The sequence below is a fragment of the Labrus bergylta genome, chromosome 12 (assembly GCF_963930695.1).
Source record: "Labrus bergylta chromosome 12, fLabBer1.1, whole genome shotgun sequence".
Lineage (NCBI taxonomy): Eukaryota > Metazoa > Chordata > Actinopteri > Labriformes > Labridae > Labrus > Labrus bergylta.
In genome coordinates, this window is record NC_089206.1 from 4,576,120 (window position 1) to 4,597,489 (window position 21,370).

The window sequence follows — 21,370 nt, forward strand, 5'->3', positions numbered from 1 at the left end:
GAGTATATTTTCAAATCACTTTGTTTAAACGTAAAATAATAATAATAATATAATAAAGTTTATTTATAAAGCACTTATCAAAACCAACGTCACAAAGTGCTTTACAGAAAAAATAAAAAAATCCCAACAGTCAAATACACAACAATAAAATCCTATTAAAAATAAAAAACATGAAAAATAAAAATAATAAAAATAAAATAAAACAACAATCATTAAATTAACAGAGAAAAGAGAACCGAGACAAAGATCGGCTGAAATTAACAGTAAAACAAATAAAACATCCTGGATGAAACGAGGATTATAAGAAGGCCTTACGATAAAAATGTTTTTTTTTAAGAAGGTTAAAAAAATGAGTGAAAAGAAATCCGGCTCCCTAGAAAGAGCCGGACTTCCCCTCACGGCGCTGCAGAATGAAAGAAACCGGAAGTCGTTTTCTTCCAACGGCTGCTCCTCTGCGCACATGACCACTGCGCACATGACCACTGCGCACATGACTGTCAGCTGGCTGGCGTCACGTGACTCAGAACTTTGCGGAAAAGTAACCGAAAATGGCAGATCCAAAGTGCTCCACTCGACCGCGGCTGATGGCCTTTATTGCCCTTTTATTCGCCCTCTTCTCCACCGGGAGCTCCACAGCCCAAGTGCCAGTTCTGTTATGGTCCAGTGACGGGTAATATAACTTATTTATTCTAACTTGTTTGTCAAGTTCGAGCTACTTTAAAGAGTCCAGCTGATTCTCATGCTAATGCTAACACTTGAAGCTAACTGTGTGTTTACTGAAATCCAAATAAGATCATCTGATGATCTGATGAAAGTCTAAATTCATCTCGAGATTTCAGTCAGTTTATCGTGAAACAGAAGTCGTAGTTCTTCAAACTTTACACATTCCTGTCTGAAGTCTCTCAGTTATTTTAATATGTTTATTAAAGCTCTTATAAAATGTTGAAATGATCCTTTAATTAAGTGAAGGAAACAGCTTCACAGAAGTTTGATTATAAAGTGTTTAGAGGTCAGGCAGTGACACTAAGTTTTACATAGTAGTTCCTCTTAAACCTGATATTAATGTCTCAATGTTCTTTATAGTTTTTAGTGTTGTTTTACTTAATACTTACTAGTTAAAAGTTGTAAACACATTGTACCTTTTTATTTATTTTATTCCTATCTATTCTCATTTTATTTGTACGCATGCTCTTCTTCTTCTTCTCTTTTCCTGCTGCAACACGTCACTTTGCCCTCTGAGGATCCACACAGGATGATCTTTGTTTTATCTTTTAAAGGATCAGGTTGTCATTAATGAACATGGTGACAACAAGATGCTCATTTAGAGGTTAAATGTGACTGTTCATCAGTTAATACTAATCAGAGGGGGGACAGGGTCCACTTCAGGATGTCATCATGAACAATACTTGTTGTGCACTGTAAATATAGGAGCGTAAATATGATATGAAATGGGTATTGTGTTGTTGATGTGTGGAGGCTGTTTTACTGTATAATGTTGCAGCTTTTTATGTAAAGATGTATAGTATACAAAATACAATGAATTTGGAGGTGACAGGTATAGAATAAATATATTGCACTTAGTTATACAGGACTCCAGTGGGTATTTTGAGAGTCGGGTGGGGGACTCTGAGTCCAGGGAGTGGGAGCTTCAGTGTGGTGCAGAGAGTCAGAAGGTGGAGGAGGAAGGGGGGGGGGGGAGGGCTTCTGTGATGCAGACAGTCAGTGGGTATAGTTATAGTTACTGTATAATGTTGCATCTTTTTATATAAAGATGTTTTTTAGCCTTTGTTTGATAGCACAGCTGAAGTTCTCTTGGAAGGCGACTCTAGTATTTGAATGAGGTATTTTGCGAGATGGGGGGGGGGGTGATATGATATGCATGAAATAGCGTCAGGATCGTGAGTTGAATCGGCCACCAGTGCGATGAGGTTTGTAGCCTCTGTTCACAGGGCGGCTGCTCTACCAACTGAGCTAAACCAGCGGCCCATGTTAGAGCTTTTTTTGGATTTGATTTTATTCAAAATGAGTAAAAGGTTGTATATGGTTTGAGGTGAAAACGGCAGGTTGGTCAAGGGAAGAATGTTGAGTGGACATGAAGTTGCAGGAACGGATGCTCCTCTGAAAGAAGGCATGTGAAACCCTCCCTTACACCCCAAAATCAGATGCTGAAAAACTCCTACAGACCACATAATATTACACAGGATAGAAATTGAAGAAACCTGAGAAAGAACAACAGAAAATGGTTACCTCTCCTAGAACAGTACAGAATAAACCAACAAAGTATCACAGCATGTACAAACTCTGAAAGCAGACATGTTATAGCGTTATCATTTTTTTGAGTAAGGTGCAGCTTTTTTGCAGGGGAACTGACATCCTCCGCAGCCCTGTACTTGTGATGGTGTGATTTTAGTAATTCATGTTCTAATAACTGCAGCACTGTTTATTAAAATGTGTTAAAGTGGTTGGTAACAATTTTTTTTACAAGGTTGCAATTTTTCTGTCCTGCATGATTAGACTTCCAGCACTGGCTCCTTCTGCAGCTGGTCACATCACCTCCACAGACCAGCTGACTGCCTACCTCACCTCTGCCTTAGGCTCCAGCCCTCGCACTGTGGTGTTGTTCCTGCAGGACAAGGTCAGTCTCTTCTCCTCGGTGAACTACGGTACAAGATTTCAGTAACTGGAGTGGGATTGGAGGGTGAAAAGTGTTGGACAGGAGAAGCTAGATCCTGGATATGTTTGTTGTGTAAATCAGGGGAGTACTGAGTCATGTGTAGTAGTAGCACTGTAGTCCCATGTGACACTGTGTAGCAGACTCCTCATTCTGGTGTGACAATGAGCTCTGCTATTACTTCCCCTTTCACACTTCCTCTGTAACACATTGCTAGGATATTTTCTCTGTGGTGAGTAATAAATGGGATGGATTGATGTAGCGTTGTATTGCCGTCTTCATTGTTCCCGCCTCTCTGCTCGTTTTGTTATATTTAGATCTTTCTGTTTCTGTCTTCCAGTTAAGCAAAGATGACTTCACAGTTTTTGGTGGTGTGTTTGGAAACAAGCAGGACAGTGCCTTTCAAAATCTCGAGGTATGTTCTTTGAAAAGCTCACATTAATCCTCCTGTGTGGTGACTATTTTTTTTATTTTTTTTTTAGACGAATGATACTGATCATTCTTTCCTTCTCCCTCCTTCAGGCTGCACTGCAGACTTCCTCCTCATCAGTGACGCTGCCTGCTTTAGAGTGGTCCGGCTCCTCTGCCATCCCCGCTCTGCTGCAGGAGGAGCTGGGTGTGTCTCCTCTGCTCGTAGACGCAGACACTCTGACACATCTCAGCATCAACTCATCTGCCAGCAACCTGCTGCTCATCAATCTCCCTTATTGTACTAAGTAAGAGCTGTGCTTTTAAAGTCTGGATCATATCAATTAATGTCTCTGTTTCTTCAGGTGAAAATAAACCCTTTCTGTTTTACAGCGCACACAAGTCTTGCAAAGAAGTCCTACATGACAATGGTACTTTCTGAGTTGTTTCAAAGTGTAAAATGATGAGCAATTTGTTTCGAGTACAATTATAACCTTGTGCTTATATCTTAATAAATCAGTGTGTAACTCATTTGTTTTTTTTGCTTTTCAACAGATGAGATAATTGGGAAAGTTCTGAGTATCATGAAAGACAAAAATGTCAAATACACCGCAGTTTACACAGGATCCCAGCCATCACGGGTGAGGTTTTTCTGTGAAGTGCACCATAGTTAAACAATACACTCAACTCACAATACGATGTTTATCACAATCCCTAATTTCTATGCTCGCCAAACATCACATACAATAACATTTCAGTCATGACATAAAGTATTTATCATATTAATTTGAGGAGTCATCCTTGCAGGTGATTTCAGAGACATCCCTATCAGGTCAGCCTGTCGGGCGCTCCTTGCTCCAAGCCGCTCCACCACCAAGCGTCAAACCTCCGATCATGTTTAATGGAACCGGAGGCCCCTGCATAATGCTTTGGGCTCAGAATCTCAACATCAGCCTCTCGAGCACCGGAGCTTGGATAGACCTCGCTGCAGACACACCGACGCTGACGGGATCCTTCTGCAACATCAGCAACTCACAGTAAGCTCTTTGTTTGTTTGTTTGTTTGTTTGTGTGTTTGTTTTTGCTCTTTGCAAAGAGAACTCAAGTGTTGTTGTGTTATGTGAAAGAAATAATCCTTAATGTGTTCTCCTATTTTATCTCTAGACTTGTCCTCACCTATGCATCCGGCTATACACTAAGGTAAGAGAGAAAAAAAACATTTACAAATAATAAATAAATATAAAATATTGCATTTTTAGATGTATAATGAAACATATTTTCACTTTAAAACTCATTTATTCATGCTCACAGGCTTATTATCTTGTGTCGGTCATCATCATTAGGACAAACTAACGCTGATGATCTTTTACTCTATTCATTGTTTTAGATTTATTTTTGGGGCATTTTGTACCTTTTTTTATTAGAGATAGGACAGTGGATAGAGTGAGTGAGAAATGAGAGCTGAAATGAGGCCGCCTGAGAGCAGTCGAGTCACCGCAATGCATTCTGGTACATATTGCTCGGATAGTGACCATCGGCTGTACACTACTTTTTGCAGTGCATTCTGGGATACAATGAGTGGACTATATAGGGTATGATCATGTTCACTCGGACTTGTATTAGAATTCGGACACTAATACAAAATAGCTTGTTCACTTTCTAGTGAATAGGTTTTTTTAATCAGCTCAGCAGGGCAGTGCCATGTGTTTCCATCTGTCTTGGTCTTCAGTGTCACCACAAGTACTTCAGGAATTTTCAGATAGTGAACACGAGGGGTCAGTTAATGAACAGTCAAGCCTTTGATTTATTTATATCAATAATTACCTCTTGTCTTGTCACACATTTCTAGCGTTGACTTTTCATCCTTATTCACCAAACACTCCTCTGTTGATTTGCAGCTTTGCCATGAGTCAGCGGTTCTATCCTGTATCCGCCCGGAACTGGTTCGCCCTGGACTCTGTGCAGCTTCAGGCTAGCAGTCTGACTGCGTCTTTCGGGAGCCGCAGCATCTACGCCCCTGCAGAGTATTCCTATCACTGCATGTCTGTCAGCAGCTTCAGGGATGCTTTGCTCTTCCCTAACAGCACCAACGCAAATGCCTCGCAGTGGAGGCTCAACTTCGTCGACTTCCAGGTACAACTACAACAGCATCTTTTACATCCAGCACCTCAAATATTTATGTTTTTAATGATGTACTGCTGTGTTTAGTCTTTCTCTTGTTCATTGAGTGTTTCTTCTCTGATTTCTCGATGCAGATTCAGGGCTTCAGTTTGGGCAACGGCACAGATTTCTCCTACGCCAGCGACTGTGCTGGCTTCTTCACTGCAGGGATTTGGATGGGGCTGCTGTCGTCGCTGCTCATGCTGTTCATTTTTGTTTACGGTCTGCACATGATCATGCAGCTTCACACCATGGATCGATTCGACGACCCAAAAGGTCCTTCGATTTCAGTGCCTCAGTCTGAGTGAAGCAGTCCCTCACTCCCTCCTTGTCATGTTGCTTTTGTATATTTGGACCTTTTCTCTGACGTTTCCCTCAGATTTCTTCTTCTACTTTTGTTTCCTGAATCCCTCCACAACTGTCTTTACATCCTGTTTTCTTACAATAGACATTCCATTTCATATCTCTTCATCTGCAAGTGCCAAATTAGAAGCACCTTTTGTACGAGGTGATTTTTGACTGCATGTGTGCCTGGAGATAAATGTGTGCCATAGTTTGCCAGACATTGTGGATATCCCCCCCCCCCCCCTAAAAAAAATTGCAATAATTTCTCTCACCAGAGAATGCCTTCTGTGCTATCATGAATGTGTCGCTAAATGCTGTAGGACCTTTCAGACCTCAGTTTTTTTATTTTTTTCTTCCAGCGAAACTGTAATTCAAAGACTACTGGTTATGAAAGACGTGACTGTGTGCATATCAAGAGTAAATTACTGTTTACGAGCATGTTCTGAAATGTTTCTCCTTCTCGGAATTGCCTTACTTTTACTTTGGATTTAGTTGAGTTCTCACTTCTTCCAAAGACAAATCAGAGTGCCACCGCTTCAGTAATATTTTTTTTGACAAATTATTTATTTGTATAAAAAGACTTTCTCTGCAATACTTAGCCTTCTCTGGATGTTTATCCCTCGCTTCGGGTTTAATAATGACAGTGCCTCTGTTCTGTTTGTCAAACTTTTGAATGTGCATTTTGCCAATGTCTTTAATTGAAAATAAAAAAAATGTTTGAATTGTGATTTCATTGTGGTTTTTTTTTTTAAAGCTTTTTGGAGTCAGAGACACGTTTAGTTGTTTTTATCGAGGACAAAAACATTGGCAATTTGCATACCAGCAGAGGTGCTGCTTGTCAACCAGGCAAATGGCTTGGGGCTCTAGACCAGTAGGGGGCCCCTGAGGGCTCACAAACTTAAACCAAAGCAGTGGACCACGTGCAAATTTGGCGATGAAAGCAGGAAACCTCCTGAATGGGGCCCCATCTGACAGCACTCACTCTCGTTGTCCTGCTAAGCGTTGAAAAACCGAAGTTTGTCAATGACAGTCAATATATACTATTTTGTATTATATTATTTCACTTTAATTTTTTTAATTATTTGTATTTTTTCATTGCCATTGTTGTGCATTTGACTAATAAAGATAACTTGAACTTGAACAAAGAAAAAACAGCAGAGGAATTATCCGTCTATAGGAGAGAGGAAAGGAAACAGGAAAAATAGGAGGAGGAGGAAGACACTGGTAGACATAATGGTGATAAACCCTGGTTAGAGGGCCCCCCCAATTGATTCTTGGCCCCAAGAGACTCTAGAATCGCCACTGCACACCAGGTATTTACGCGTCATCCTTGTTGCCATGGTAACAGCAAATCTAAACACGACGACGTCCTGAAAGCTTGAGGCGACACTAGCGGGTTAGCAAGCCTGACTTTCTTCGCCAGTTTTCTTCTCTTCTTCACTCAGAAAGTTGTTTCCAGGATGTCGGTAGCGCCCACTCGGAGAATATCCTTTGGCAGCTCTCAGGAGAGGAGACTTTTCCCCGTCCACCACGCGCCGGACCGGCTGGGAAACGAAATGTCTCGACAGCCAGAGCCACACATGGGCCCTGGTTGCTATGACAACCACGAGGTAACCAGAGCTGCTCTTAAATATCTGCTTAACAATTAATGATCCTTGTCACATTTAAACATTTGTCTAAAAAAAATCATTAACAGGTCTTCAAATCAGTGTGTTCTCATTTTATCAGTGAGGTCTAAATGTTTTCATTTCCTTCACAGTTTGGCACCATCCTTTACGATTTACAGAAGACACCAGAAAGTAAGAGAGGATATGTTATCTCTGCAAGGACTGCAACTCGCTTTCCCCCCTGTAATAAGGTACATGAACCACATAGATACTACACAAGTTACCTGTGGTATCATTCATGTACTGAGGGCACATCAAACAGGATGGTGTGACATTATATTTGGATAATAGTACTTAGATAGATAGACAGCTTTTTGGAGAACAGTTTTTTTGGTTAGCCTACAAAGAAAGTTTGGTGCTTTTATGTGAAACAAAAACCTTCCATCTTTGTGTGTTGATATTTGAGAATAGGTTCATTTTATGCACAAAATTCCAAAATGATAAGAAAAACCTGACCCAAATCCTTTAACAAACTAACAAAAAGGACTTAAAAAGACTCTAATAGTGATTTAAATAAGGGCTGTCAAATGATTACACATTTTGTATGGCGATTAATGGTATTTTAAATTGCAAATTTGAATTTAGATTATTTCGCATTTAAAAATAACATCTGTTAGGCTTTTATTTTGAATTTGGTACTGTCTTGAGCTGAGAGTACTTTACTTGCTGTTTCAATTCAACCCTGCTTTTATTTTGAAATTAAATTAGGACCTTCTGGTAGATTTAAGGTTACAACATTAACCCAACCACAGGAAAAGGACCTTGTTACGTATGAAAAACAAAAGTCAAACAGCTCAGAGGTAAATTATCTACCGTCCTGAAGGGACAAAATAGCATGAGATTAATTGCAATTTAAATAAAAGAGTTATGACTGCGTTCATTTCAGACTTTAATTCATCTCAATAAAGCCTGTGTTATATGTAGAGTTGATTTCCAGAGTTTGGTCACCCAAGTTTGAGTGAAAGTGTGCATGTAAACTAGAGGAGTGAGAGTTACAACAAGACTGCCAGGTTCTGATGAAAGTTGTTGATATGCAGTCAGTTTCAGACTTTATTATGAATGTTTAGAAGTAAATAGATGTGATTTTTTTTATTTTCTATCTCCAGACGGTGACTCCTTCTCCTACGAAGTACCAGCCTGACCAAAGCAAGTCCAGAGTCCCCCCTCCTGGCAAAACCCCTTTTAACTCCAACACTCAGAGGTTCAGTAGCACATTAAGTTCAGAGTGCACTCCGGGGTGAGACACACACACACACACACACACACACAATGTAACATGCTGAAGTGAAACTAACAGATGTTCATGTTGGGATCCAGCCCTGGGACCTACGCTCCTGATGCAGTGACAAACAGGAAGGTGACGTGGCCGATGTGCTTTGGGAGCCCAGACTGGTCCAGACTGCCTCAGCTGGAGAAGAAGTCACTGAGGGTGAAGGTGGGTGGAGAAAGATGAAATGTATGCAGCTGGCCAGACGCCTTAAAGATTTGACTTTTAAATGTAAAAACAAGAATAACATTATGTCCATACCTGCTAACCCTTATCTATTTAAGATTATCTATAACTTGTTCAGAAGGTTAAAATGTTTTTCTTATATCTTTAGAGAAGTGAGCTGTTGTAGCTCAGCTTCAGAGGAATATTCATGATTCTATAAATAGACTTTCTCACTGACATTTAACTGAGAGGAGATCCCCAATGTTTTCTTTACAACCAGCAGTTAGCTTAGCATAAAGGCTAAAAAAAAAAAAAGCTAGCCATGTACTATCATTAAAAGTTAACCACATCCCCCTTAGAGCAGTGGTCCTCAACTGGGGGGTCGGGACCCAAAAGTGGGTCACAGAGCTGTTTTCAGTGGGTCGCGAACAATAAATAAATAAAGTGTAAGAAGTCTATGAAGCGCTCTTAAAACATGCATGTTTTTGTTCTCTTTGTTTCATCGTATTTTTCGTATCGTTTTCCATTCAAGAAATCTGATTGGTTGGAAAAATATCAAACATTTGGGTTACGATTTTCATGAAGGAGTTGGTGGTGGATCCTTAGAGTAGACCAGTTGAGAACCAGTGCATTAGAGCCCCTTTTAAAGTTTAATAATTCAACATATCTTGTGCCTTTAGAAAGTTTATTTAATGACTGGTTCCTTTGAGAGGTGGCTTGAATTGTTTGTCAGCCATGTGCAATTACTTCTAGTCAAATAATCTAAAAAAGAATTCAGAAATATTCACTATAAACACTCCAAAAAGTATTATTATTAAAACTCAGATGTTTTCTGGTGCCTGGCCCAATCAGATCCTCTTTTCATCTTCTTGTCATCTCACTGTGTCCAAGACCAAAACACACAGTATGCCCTTATATAGGCGTTGATGTTCTCATCGAACTCTGGGCAGGATAGAAGAGCATTTCCCCATTTTATAAATTGCATATTTAAAAACAAGTTCTGAGAGTTATAACTGTTCTTGATTCTGATGTTTGACACAGCTGCTGGGAAGAAATGCACCACTTCCTCATGAGTTCTACTCGGTGTGATTTTGTTTTTCTACAGCTCAACAATGAAGAGGAGTTCTCGAAGCACAGGAGCCGAGTGGCCTACCTCAGTTTGTACTATTAACTCCAGAGCTGATGGACGACGGCCTGCCACGACGTCCGATGCTGCTTTTATTGTGTTATTTGCTTGAGATTATGATTTGAACAAAACAGCAAAAAAAAACGTTTTCATCTACTGGACTGAAACCTTTCTTACTGAAGAAACATATTTCTTTATTCACAACATGTCTCCATTCCTGTTTGGGCTGGTTTTTTTTCACGATTATGTTTCTTACAAAATGACATTTCAAACAGAAGTGAGTGCTTGCTCAAAAAATGAAAACAAAAAAAAAAGTTCTCTTCATTAGAAGTCAGTTAGTATACAAAAAAAGCTAACAGTGGGTACTGGTTCCAGCATCGAGGGCGAGCAGCCACTGTGCCTGTGCTGCTCCTCCTCTGGGGGGTCTGGAGAGAATCACAGACTGGCTGAAAGAACAAAACCACTGTGGAAAAAATGTGAGTCTGTACGTTCAGGTGGTTCATTTCTTCCTCCTGACTTTCGGTTTCTTGACCGGTCGGAGGTACGGGTTGTCGATCATGTTGTCGTCGTTGCTCTTTGCGGAGGGAACGACGCCGCTGGGAGGAAGTATGGAGTTCTCTTTGTCTGCTCCGGGGTCGTCCTGAGCCAGGGAAACAAAAACACAATCATTGTAGAACACTTTAACAAACTCACATTTAAAGTAAAGTTTGTAGATATAGGAGAATATGACGAGCTAGATGGGAATATAGTTATTACTCCTGAGCTTTCAAAGCTAAAAATCAAAGTCTGTTCAAAGTGTCCCGACTTCATAAACTTCTAATACTTAGTTTGGAGTTGGAGAATGTCATGCAAGACAAAGCCCCTATTATGAACATCTATTGAAAGGTAAAGTGGAGTTCAGTACACATCCAGGAAACATTTCAGCAGATCATGTATTAAGCAGAACAGACGTCGTCTTCAAACACTTTCTCCAAACCTTCACTGATGTTACCATGGTGAAACTTCATGCTAACCCTGAAATGTCCATGTTCCGGTCGAGAAAAGTTGACCTTTTAAAAGAGACAATTTCTGCTTTTTCTCCAACCAGTAACAACAGTGGGTCAGTATTTAGCTGATGGGGATGTTGAGAGGGCACGTTAAAAAACATGAGGCGATCAGTCTTTGTGGTTTGTGGTGTTCTTTCATGGATGGAGTGACTGTTTCCTGAGATATTTTACCACATAATATCATCTTTGTGAAAGAATGACATCAGAAAACTTGAGTGTTTTTGATTACACGGTTAAAGGAGCTATATGCAACTCTGACACCTAGTGTTTAAAATCGATACTGCAGTCCAAATTCTAAACATTGGAGAGCGCTGTCTCCCCCCTGTCCCCTCCTCTCTAGAGCCGATGTGCACGCAGGTTGCCATGTTTCAGACACTGAAGCTTCAGTGTTTAACCTGCTCTGTCGGTCTTCAAACCGTTCTTCTCTAACCTCTCTATTTTTTAAAAGCATCTCTACTGGCTGCTGCATTGTTATCAGAGAAGCCTGCACTTCAACAGAGCATGTTTCCTTGATGTCTGGTGATAAAGTAAGGTCACTTTTTTTAGATTTAATTCAGTAGATATCTTACAAATTGCTCCTTTAAAGTTTTCAGAATAAAATTCAACATATGGCAAGGAAAAGATATTGAATTTCCATCTTACAGGAAATCTACGATCTCAGAGAAAGACCCCTAAACAAACGATATTGAAGACTTACAGCGATGTTGTTTCCTGCCGTGTTCTCGCTGTCCGTCTGGTCGTCCTGCTCAGACGAGTCGGTCTCCTCCAGACTCTGCAGTTCCAGCTCTGAGGGCAGGAGTGCGCTGAGATACGGGATGGTGCTCGGTCGAGCTGCGATTACTGAAAAAGGCCAAAAGGATGACTTGAGTAAAAACGAGATGATTTCAGTATCATCAAAGACTGACACGATCAAAAATAAATCACAACTGACTCTTACACGAAAGATGTGTTTTGGCAGAATAACTCACATGGGAAGGCGGTGATGTCGTCTTTGAAGAGACTCTGGGTTTCTCCGGTTTTGGCCATGAAGCGTGTGAGTGCCCGCTCCACGTCTCTCCGCTGACTCGCTGCCTTCTCTCTCACCACCTGGTAGTCCGACACGGGCTCTCTGAACGTCTGAGAGCAGAGAGAAACACACAGGGCATAATCTCAGTTTGCTCTGTTACACATGATGAAGGTTTTGTTGCCCTGATTGCAGGGGTTTAAAGTTTTTTAAATTCAAAGGAACCTGAGAAGAAAAAAGTGGGACTCACGGGTGTTTTGATGTAGGTGTGAGGGTCGGGGAACTCCGGGAAGTGGCCGGGGATGTGAGAGGGATGAGTGCGTTTCTGGCCGGCTGACAGAGCTTTGGGAGTAACTGGAAGGTTTGTCACAGGAGCTGAAATTCATGAAATCAACACAAAGAAAAGGAAAAAGAAAAGGTGGGTTATGTCAAGTGTTTTTCTTCATATTTCTGAACGAAAAGTAGAAAGTGTAACTATCATACATATAATCTATAACAGTGGTTCTCAACGAATGTCATTGGAGCCCCTACTACTTTTATCTAAGAAAAGCTGAGTTACCAAACGAGCCACACTGGGGGAAAAAAGTGATACATTGCTGTCAAAACTTAACATAAATTCTAATTGGTTTTTTTAGAACCTGAATTAGAGGTGTGGCCGACGAGGAAGCCTACAATTTTCGGGCAAGGGAAAATCTTTTATTACACTTTCCTCTACTATCCAGTTAGTTTGTTGTCATTATTTTATCTACAGATCTAATTTTGTCAGCCTCCGAGCAGACAGAGCTCACATGGGGGACCAACGATCCACATCAACAGTTAAGAGTAGAGGGTCTACTTACGGGCAGTGATAACCATCCTCTGTGATCTTTTAGCGTACACGGGCAGAGTGTCGGCATTAAATCCTGCAGAGACACACACACACATTTCATGATACTTACTCTTTACCTTTGACCTTGTGCAAAGGTAAAGCAACAGAGATTGTATAACTCGGTGTCTGTGAGTACTTACCCATCTCGATGAGTGTGATCACTGTGTCTGACAGCGTCGGGATGCTTCTGGCTGTGTGTTCACAGTACGCTTTAGCACATCGACCTATTTCAGTTATATCTGAAAAAAAAAAAGAAAAGAAAAGAATGTGTGGTTTAGAAAAGGATTTGGTTATGAATGCAAAACTATTTATATATAAAAGCATCAAAAATAATCTGAGTCAATCTGCAAACAAAGAATCCTTCAATTAATTTTCAGGAAAGTTGTTTAAAAACTTCATAAGAGATGTCATGACATGATTGCTTCAGAACCGTAACCAGTCAGCAGAGTAAGAGGTAAAGGAAATGTTCATTATTCTTTTTGGCCTTACTTTATTTGGCATACAGAAAAACATATGAAAAACACATCTTGACACACATGATGAACATCATGAAGAAGCAAGTGAATTAGTAACGAGGTAAATAAAGACTTTTATGGTGTGTTTTCATTTTGATACATAAAATATTCAAAATGAGCCAAACTAGGAAACTCTAGACATCCTCATTGATTGGAGGCTCCATACTTACAGCTCTGCATCATCTCAGTGAGAGTCTCCACTGCTGCCTTCTCTGCACTCTCAAAGCCACATTCTGTGAGGAGGGCGCTGACTACAACCTGCAGGGTGCGACGCCTGGCCAGGTGGTAGTTCTCTGCAGCGCTGGTAGCTGCTTTACTGCCACTCCCACGCTGACAACACAAAACACCAGAAAATAAATCATGAATTTAATTATTTGCATAATAAAACTGACTTATCACAGCACATTTAAGACAAACCTTCACATGAACCAAATAAATAGAGAAAAAATAAACATCAACAGTGCTGTGGAAATCCGGACATTTATGATTAAGTGTGAAACAGTACAAAAAAGTATAAAAATCTCTGACAGCATCACTACGTTTAAAGTATATCCATGAATTAGGACATATTAGTTGTATCTTTAGTTTCATATATGTTTTATTTTTGCTAACTTGGCCCTGTTTTGCTAAATCTTCCTGTAAATTGATTTTATAACTGTGTGTGGAAGAACATTGAGTGCAACTAGGGTTGCCACCCGTCCCGTAAAATACGGTATCGTCCCGTATTTTACACTTTGATATTGCGTCCCGTTTTGAATCAATATGGGACGCGGTTTGTCCCGTATTTCCAAGATGCCTTGAACTCAGCATCATTCAGCCCGATTCAGCCGGCTAGTTCCCGCCTCCTCGGAGCGTCCGTTGGTTTGTTTGTTTGTTTTTTGGCATGAGCAATGAGAGCTCTTTAGTGATTGGGTGAGAGAAAGTCATAGGAGTCAGAAGGAAACATGTCTGCAGGTGTCTCTGATATCCGCACCGTGCACCATTGAAACGTAAACGGATGCAGAAATACAGACCTGAGTAGAAAGTAATGCAATGAAAATGAATATAATATAAAGGAAACTATTGTAGGCCTACTTCATATATTTTCTCACATGTTTATAGATAGGTTATTCCAGTATAGTTTGGATAGTGTGAATATTTTTCGGTACATAAAAACAAAAAGATTACATTTATTTGAGCCAAATCTGTATTCACAGTTTGTCCTGGGCGAGATATCATCAATACAACATCAATATACTGACAGTAGACACTTAATTAATACAATAAGAAAATAGTTCAAACCCATATTAATAGTATCATTCATCATGAGAAAACAACAAAAACGAAGAAATGAATAAAAATACTATTAAATTCTTACTGTTTATTTAATTAATTAACTATGTTACAGCAGTGTCAAAAGCACTTCAATAATACTCTGTTAATGAATTAATGTTAAGTTAATAACTTTATTTGAAGTTTAGGTTAAGTTGTAAATTAGATAGGCCTAGCTCGTAGTAATCATCTGCTGAAGTCCTGTTAGCTGCATTTCACCACGCACCTTAATAACTTATCATTTAGTATTTGTCTACCTGCACATAGCTCTGTATATATACACATGTGTATTTCTCGTTTACTGCACATAGTTCTGTTTACATCTGTTAGTCCGATCACTGTCCACTTATATCTACTCTTTTATATTTTGTATTTTTAAGTTAAGTTTAAGCTTTAAGTTGTATTTAAATTGACACTTTATATTTAGATTAAAATGTTTCGTCTACCTGCACTGTTGTTAATTTACTGCTCTGTGTGACTTTGTATTGCCCCGGGGACAAATAAAGTTTTTTGAATTGAATTGATTTCATTGTGCATACATTACTGTACCCGCCTTCACACTGAAGTTTTGTGTTTTTGTAAATTATTTCAGAAAAAAAAAAAGTGTCAATAAAGCACTTAAAACTTTAAATATGACTCTTTATTACTTCATTAAAACCACGTTTTAAATCATGATTCACCACAACTGGTGGTCCGGCCCCTGCTCAGCTGCACCCCGCTGCGGGGAGTCCTTCACTTTTTCTGCTTGGAAGGAGGCAAATAAGAAGTCTAATACTTTGTACGTTTACAATAACTGCAGTGTCAGGCTGGACCTACAGCAGAAACACCTTCATATTAACACCTTCATATTAACATGTTCATATTAACACCTTCATATTAACACCTTCATATTAACATGTTCATATTAACACCTTCATATTAACATGTTCATATTAACACCTTCATATTAACACCTTCATATTAACATGTTCATATTAACACCTTCATATTAACATGTTCATATTAACACCTTCATATTAACACCTTCATATTAACATGTTCATATTAACACCTTCATATTAACACCTTCATATTAACATGTTCATATTAACACCTTCATATTAACACCTTCATATAGAAATGAGTGAATGAGACCGGACAGAAATGTTTTCACATCTTCAGCAGTCAAACTCTTCCACAGGAATAAAATAAACACTAACATGTGTCCTGACAAGATATTCATATATTAACATACAGACAAATGCATGATGATTAAATATGACATAGTTAAGCTTGTAACCTGTTTATGTAAGGTTAGGCTGAATGATATTTATTGTTGTTTTCAGAGAGTCTGGTTAGCTCAACATGCAGCTACATGCAGCTACATGCAGCTCAGAGCTCCGAGTATTAAATCATCTTCTTCTTACCCCTCCTGCGTTAAGAGAGCCGCCCGACGCCACCGCAGGATCCGCCATCTCTTATTACGTCTTCTCTGTTTGTTTAATTCAACTGGTTTAACTCTTAAAAGTGAAACAATTGTAATATATGAACCTGCAGTTTGACCGCCGTTTAGTAAACACGGTGTCAATTTATGTCGTCGCTTCCGTCAGTCGGAGTTGGGACGGATACCGGAAGTGAGCCACATAATCATCGCTGCTGCCATCTAGTGTCTGTGTGCGGAATTACAACTGTGGTATTTTTTTTTTTTTTTACTTATCAACCCTGTTGTTTGATTTTTAGATTCTAGTGGTGATAAAAAAACAGAGAAAAGCAAAATATGGATATGATGGTTCTTATGATGGTTGGGTTATATATGTCTGGTTGTGTATCGTGCACTTTGGGTTCTTTTCTGTTGAATTGTTTTTAATTATTTTTGGTATTTTGCATCTATTATATTCTTACTGTTGTTAATGTTTTTCTGTGTTTGGTTTAGTTTGCTTTGTTCTTGCTGTTTGTCAAAGCACTTTGTAAACCTGTGTTTTTAAAAGGTGCTATATAAATAAAGTTATTATTATTATTATTATTATTATATGTTTCGATCTTGCAAATCCCTTTTCATTTATTTTTTTAATGTGCTCGTTTAGGGCTAATATAACAGATCAAATGTGCAATGTAGAATTAGTTAAAAAACAACAACAACCAAAGAATAACCTTTTTTATTTACCAATGCATGACCTTTAATTTTTTATGTAGATCTACTTTGGTAATGTCTTTTGATGCTGCTTAAAACTCTCAAAAACAGCTGCTGATGTTGTTTATTTTAACTTTAAGTAGAAAAACAAAAACAAGCTCTCTGCCTCTGTGCACTGCCTGTCAGCACCTGTGTCCGATCGGACTTAAAGCTGGCTGCTTACACTTAATGATGTTGTTTCTTCCTCTCTAGATATTTGCTTGTGTTGCACTTAGACTCTGATGTCACTTTAAGCGTCTGATAAATGAATTGTAGTCTTCCTGGAACATCTACATAGGACTGTAGATATGAACAATAAATCTTAACCTAAATCAGTTGCTGGATGAAAGAAAAACTTCATTCAACCTGTCTTGGAAGCCAGGGGTCTGCATGGTTTAGGTCGGCTGCAGAGGTTTTGTGGGCCGGTCAACCAGCAGCCTTCTTAAGACAAGGGAGTTTGTGGTCAAGCCCTAGGGCAAGCCATCTGTGGTGACGCCGAAACAGGCTAGTCGTTGGCTCTGGATCAAGAGGAGAGACACTACCTGGGCCTCAAAACAACTGCCACAGCATCAGGGCGAGTTGAGAGAGGTAAAGCACAAGGGGGCGCACCTTGGATGCAAGATGTTGACGATGAGCCCCCTCGAGGGTTTTGTGAGTCTGTCATTGAAACACCTACAGTATAAAGGAGAGTGCCCACCTGATGAACCCGTTGATGTTGTAATCTCTCTTTACACCCCGCCTGATGGCAACCCTCTGGAAACCCTCTGGAAACCCACTGTTGACATGATAATCCACACTCACAACTTCTCAGGTTAATGCAGGTTACATGGGTATTTTATCACCTAATTCTAAGATTTTACTGATCTATTGAAAAGCAAGCCATTCATAACATAGTTAACAAGTAACATCCACAAATGTTTGCTGTCCAGCAGCAAGAAATCACTATCCGGTGCTGTTTTCGGTTTACCTGTCTAATATTTTACAAGTCAATTAGGCAATTTACATGTCTGAACAAATCTGATATAAAAAGAATGAAAACAAAGAAACCACTTCAATATGGTGGTTTAATTTATCACCATTATTATGATCAATGGAAGCGTCATGTACGTTTATATCCAGAGAAGAGGGTTTCTTTAAGAAGCATGTACTCGGTTTGCTGAGCTTCTGCGCACAGGTGTCATCAAATACTTGGCTTTGTCCTGGACCCATTCTGTCTCAAGCTCGTCCACATCTTCAGGCTCAACCAAGGTAGATTGTGACTTCAACATCTGCTTCTTCTTCTTCGTCTCCAAGATCAGCCCAGCTGCAGGGGTGTCCTCAACCGTACCCTCCAGCTCCACAAATGGTAGAAGAACGATTTGCACCAGTCTACCAACTGCTCCGAACATCGCCAGAGCAGAGCCGAGCATGAAGATCTGAAGCGTTCTTCTACTGGGCCTCTTGTTCAGCATCTCTTTGGCAAATGGGATGATCTCTCTGATGGTCTCCATGTTTTTCTGTTGAAGTAAAAGGTGCAGTCTTGTCAGATAAATGTGAAGAGTGATGTTGATTTTTGCGTTGAAAAAGAAAATAATATGCAAATACTCACTTTATCGAAGCACAAGCCAAATACTGACTTTCACCCAGCGCTCTGCCCCGTCAGACAACCAAAGAGATGATGTCAGATCCTGCCATTTAAACACAATTGGAGTGAGGTCAACTCCCACAGTATTTTCAAAATGCATATTCATGAGGCAGCTGCAATCACTTTTGGAGATTACAGCTTGTTTGGGTAAAAGGGCAATGGGTTTCCAAGTATTCCCTGAAGTACAAACTTTGCATGCAACATCATGACGTTCTACAGAAGATGCATCAACAAATACAAGCTTTGTCCGATATACTTTAGAATTTGAGCTTAATTCCTATCTACCTATGTGTCTCAAAAAGACCTCCAAACATGCATTGGTCTTGCATGCAGAATGGAGATAAATCAAATCAAATTCTTCACGTTTCTGAACATTGAACAGCTTAAGGGTTGGTTTGTGTTTTCATGGCTTGTCACCATAAACATTGATCTTCACCAGTAGAGCCTGAATGGTGTCCAATCCCAGCCTGTTAAATCACAAAGAATCAATCCCAATTATCGGCTGGAAGACAACGTTTGACTTATTGAAAATCGACAGTTAAGGATAATTAGAAGAAGAGGTTAAGGAGGTTCCCCCCCCCCCCCCCCCCCCCAATCATGCAGTCTTGAGCTGCGCTGGCTCATGTTCAACATCTGACCATAGTGATGACAATAGAGCAGTTTACATGTGTGTGTTTGTGTGAAACTGTCTGCCTTTTGACCTCTTTTCCTCACTTTGGTAGAGGAGGGACTTAAGTCAAAGCAAGTTGTGAAATGTGTCTGACCTTTGTCACAGAGAGAGAACTATGTCATCTTCTCTGAGTGAAAAAGACAACCGGCCGATGCCAAGAGACATCTACATGTCTGTTCAACGTCTGCACACCAGATTATAGACGCTTGTCTACGTCATAGACAAACAAGCTGAAATTTTAGCTATGAGATGGTCATGGCTCGAGGGATTGCAGCGTCAGACAGCCAGATGCTTAGTTGGATGGAATCATTTAAACATTTAAACCTGCTAACTTTGGTGATCCACTGACTTGACTTTCTCTTGTAATCACTTTGCTGATGCTGTCATAATAACTTTAAGATTTTTAATGACATTCCCATCAGCTAATTTGTCATTAGTGCTGATAACCTTATTAGCAAATGTTAGCATGCTTCATATTCTTAACCAAAAAGGTTCAACATGGCTAAAATTCTACCTAATAATGTCAATAGTCAGAAGTCTTTACCCAAAAGTTTAGCTTTCGAAAGAGATGACATTCACATGTTCTTTTACAATGCTAAACTAGCAAGGTTTAGCATGTAGCCTACACATGTCTGCTGACAAAATCAACATAGCGTCCTGTAGTACATTCCTTGGATGTAGTCTTACAATGTGATGTGTAGTGCAACCTAGAATATCGTAGTTATGTATTTATTGACTTATTTATTAATTACTGTGCTTTTCATCTTGCCTGGTCCTTGTGTGTCATTACCCAAAGAGACCACAAGAGGGTGTCAGCGTGCCTGCACTAATCTTTGTCAAGTACTGATTGGTTTGTTGCCTCTGATAAACTCTGTTGTTTGTTTGTAAATGTCTGTATGGTCTGTTTGGACTGTGGAACCGTATCGAAATCTGAGATATATAACGTTTAGTTAGCTAAAAACAAGCTAGTATGTTAACACATTAAAATAAAACGATTGACCTCATTGACTATCATACCCGCTTAGTTTAACATGGTCACTAAAATAAAAAGGTTTAGCTTAGTAAACATTATACCTTTGACATTTGACTTGGTTAGCATGCTAAACTAGCTCATCTTAGCAAGACAAACAACATACCTGCTAAAGTCAGCATGTTAGCATTGTCATTGTAAACATACATACATAAGGTTTTAGCGTAAAATTAGCTAACACTTTTTTTTCTAAAATGTTCATAGGGCATTCAGTTACAAAAAAATACAGAATTGCAAAATATGTTCAAAACACAGAAAATAACTGAAAGTCCTCTCTACTCCTTCTGTGGTTTATCGGTCAACACTTGCACTTTAGCTCCGGGGTGATAAAATGTGGCCGAATTCCTGAACAACCTTTTCCCCCATTTCTCAGTTTTCTGGAGCACAGACGTCCCTCAAACGTTTGTCGGTAATATTGCTATAATTAAACCTTCAATAGTGCCCCTCTTTGAGAAACTCAGTTTGGGTTCCGGGCAGTTATGTTTACCACGGCTGCTGGGAAAAGGTTGGGGCTGTTTTGGAGGCCTTTGCCCCACATTACTGACTTCTGAATGAACAGTCTGTCTCAGTACTGAGCTTCATCATGTCAGCCATGATGTGGTTTAGGAGGGTCTACGGTGTGTGTGTGTCTGCAAACTCTTTCATCAGGACCTCAGGAGGAAAGGGCAAGTATTCAGTGTTGTTTTAATTTAATGTTTCAGAATAAAAATAAAGAAATGACACATAATCCCTGTCAATGATCGCTGACATCGATGGAGATTTCCAGTTTTTGATCCAGATTCATTGATTTGGACAAAAGCTGACCCGTGTTTTGTATATGCTTGTTTACTCGTTTTTCAAAGACCCCCTCCTGGTAATCCTTGCTGTGCAAAGAACAGCTGGGTTAAGTGGTTTGAAGCTGAGGATCAGTTCATTTAGGGTCAGGTAAACAAACATCAGGTAAAGGTGTTGTTTTTTCCTTTTTAATCTTTATTTCATTGTTCGTTTAGCAAGAAATATGAAGGAAATAAGCGACAAAAACATTACAAAATTATTGGTATGCCAGTGGAGTAGTGGTTTGATATGGGGTTAAATATCTGTGGCCCATTTAGTTAATAAAAATGTGCATTTGTAGAAGACATTTAGTGGCATTTATTGTTGGTAGTCTCGTTTGATTTTCAATATTTTATCAAAGTCCAGATTTTCATTATATTTTCAAGTACTCTTCTTTTTCCATAGTGGCCTAAACTTGACTTCATTTTGCAACAAGTTTTTTTTCTATTTACTCCTTGTCTATGTTGTGATAATATACTTCAGGAAAGATCAGGAAGCACATAAAGACCATTAAGATGACAGAAGAACAAGAG

At 39.5% G+C, this 21,370-nt stretch overlaps 3 protein-coding genes across 3 annotated transcripts; 2 read left to right on the plus strand and 1 right to left on the minus strand.

Annotated features, from left to right (window-relative positions):
• The first annotated feature begins 510 nt into the window (after positions 1 to 510).
• On the plus strand, positions 511 to 6,311 carry atp6ap1b (ATPase H+ transporting accessory protein 1b). The gene is made up of 10 exons (XM_020650263.3): positions 511 to 670; positions 2,515 to 2,635; positions 3,012 to 3,086; positions 3,194 to 3,387; positions 3,473 to 3,510; positions 3,635 to 3,720; positions 3,887 to 4,116; positions 4,243 to 4,278; positions 4,977 to 5,211; positions 5,334 to 6,311. The coding sequence occupies exons 1-10, from the start codon at positions 549 to 551 to the stop codon at positions 5,544 to 5,546; spliced, it is 1,350 nt and encodes a 449-aa protein (XP_020505919.2). The 5' UTR covers positions 511 to 548; the 3' UTR covers positions 5,547 to 6,311.
• A 604-nt stretch (positions 6,312 to 6,915) lies between these two features.
• Positions 6,916 to 9,952, plus strand: LOC109979078 (ciliary microtubule-associated protein 3-like). Its single transcript, XM_020628160.3, has 5 exons — positions 6,916 to 7,193; positions 7,343 to 7,441; positions 8,357 to 8,487; positions 8,568 to 8,685; positions 9,788 to 9,952. Exons 1-5 carry the CDS (start codon positions 7,044 to 7,046, stop codon positions 9,851 to 9,853), a joined length of 564 nt encoding a protein of 187 aa, XP_020483816.3. The 5' UTR covers positions 6,916 to 7,043; the 3' UTR covers positions 9,854 to 9,952.
• A 25-nt stretch (positions 9,953 to 9,977) lies between these two features.
• taf8 (TAF8 RNA polymerase II, TATA box binding protein (TBP)-associated factor) lies at positions 9,978 to 16,168 on the minus strand. The gene is made up of 8 exons (XM_020650292.3): positions 15,958 to 16,168; positions 13,411 to 13,570; positions 12,866 to 12,964; positions 12,697 to 12,759; positions 12,108 to 12,232; positions 11,823 to 11,970; positions 11,552 to 11,694; positions 9,978 to 10,448 (listed from the first exon to the last, which is right to left on the minus strand). The coding sequence occupies exons 1-8, from the start codon at positions 16,003 to 16,005 to the stop codon at positions 10,308 to 10,310; spliced, it is 927 nt and encodes a 308-aa protein (XP_020505948.1). The 5' UTR covers positions 16,006 to 16,168; the 3' UTR covers positions 9,978 to 10,307.
• Positions 16,169 to 21,370: the final 5,202 nt, after the last annotated feature.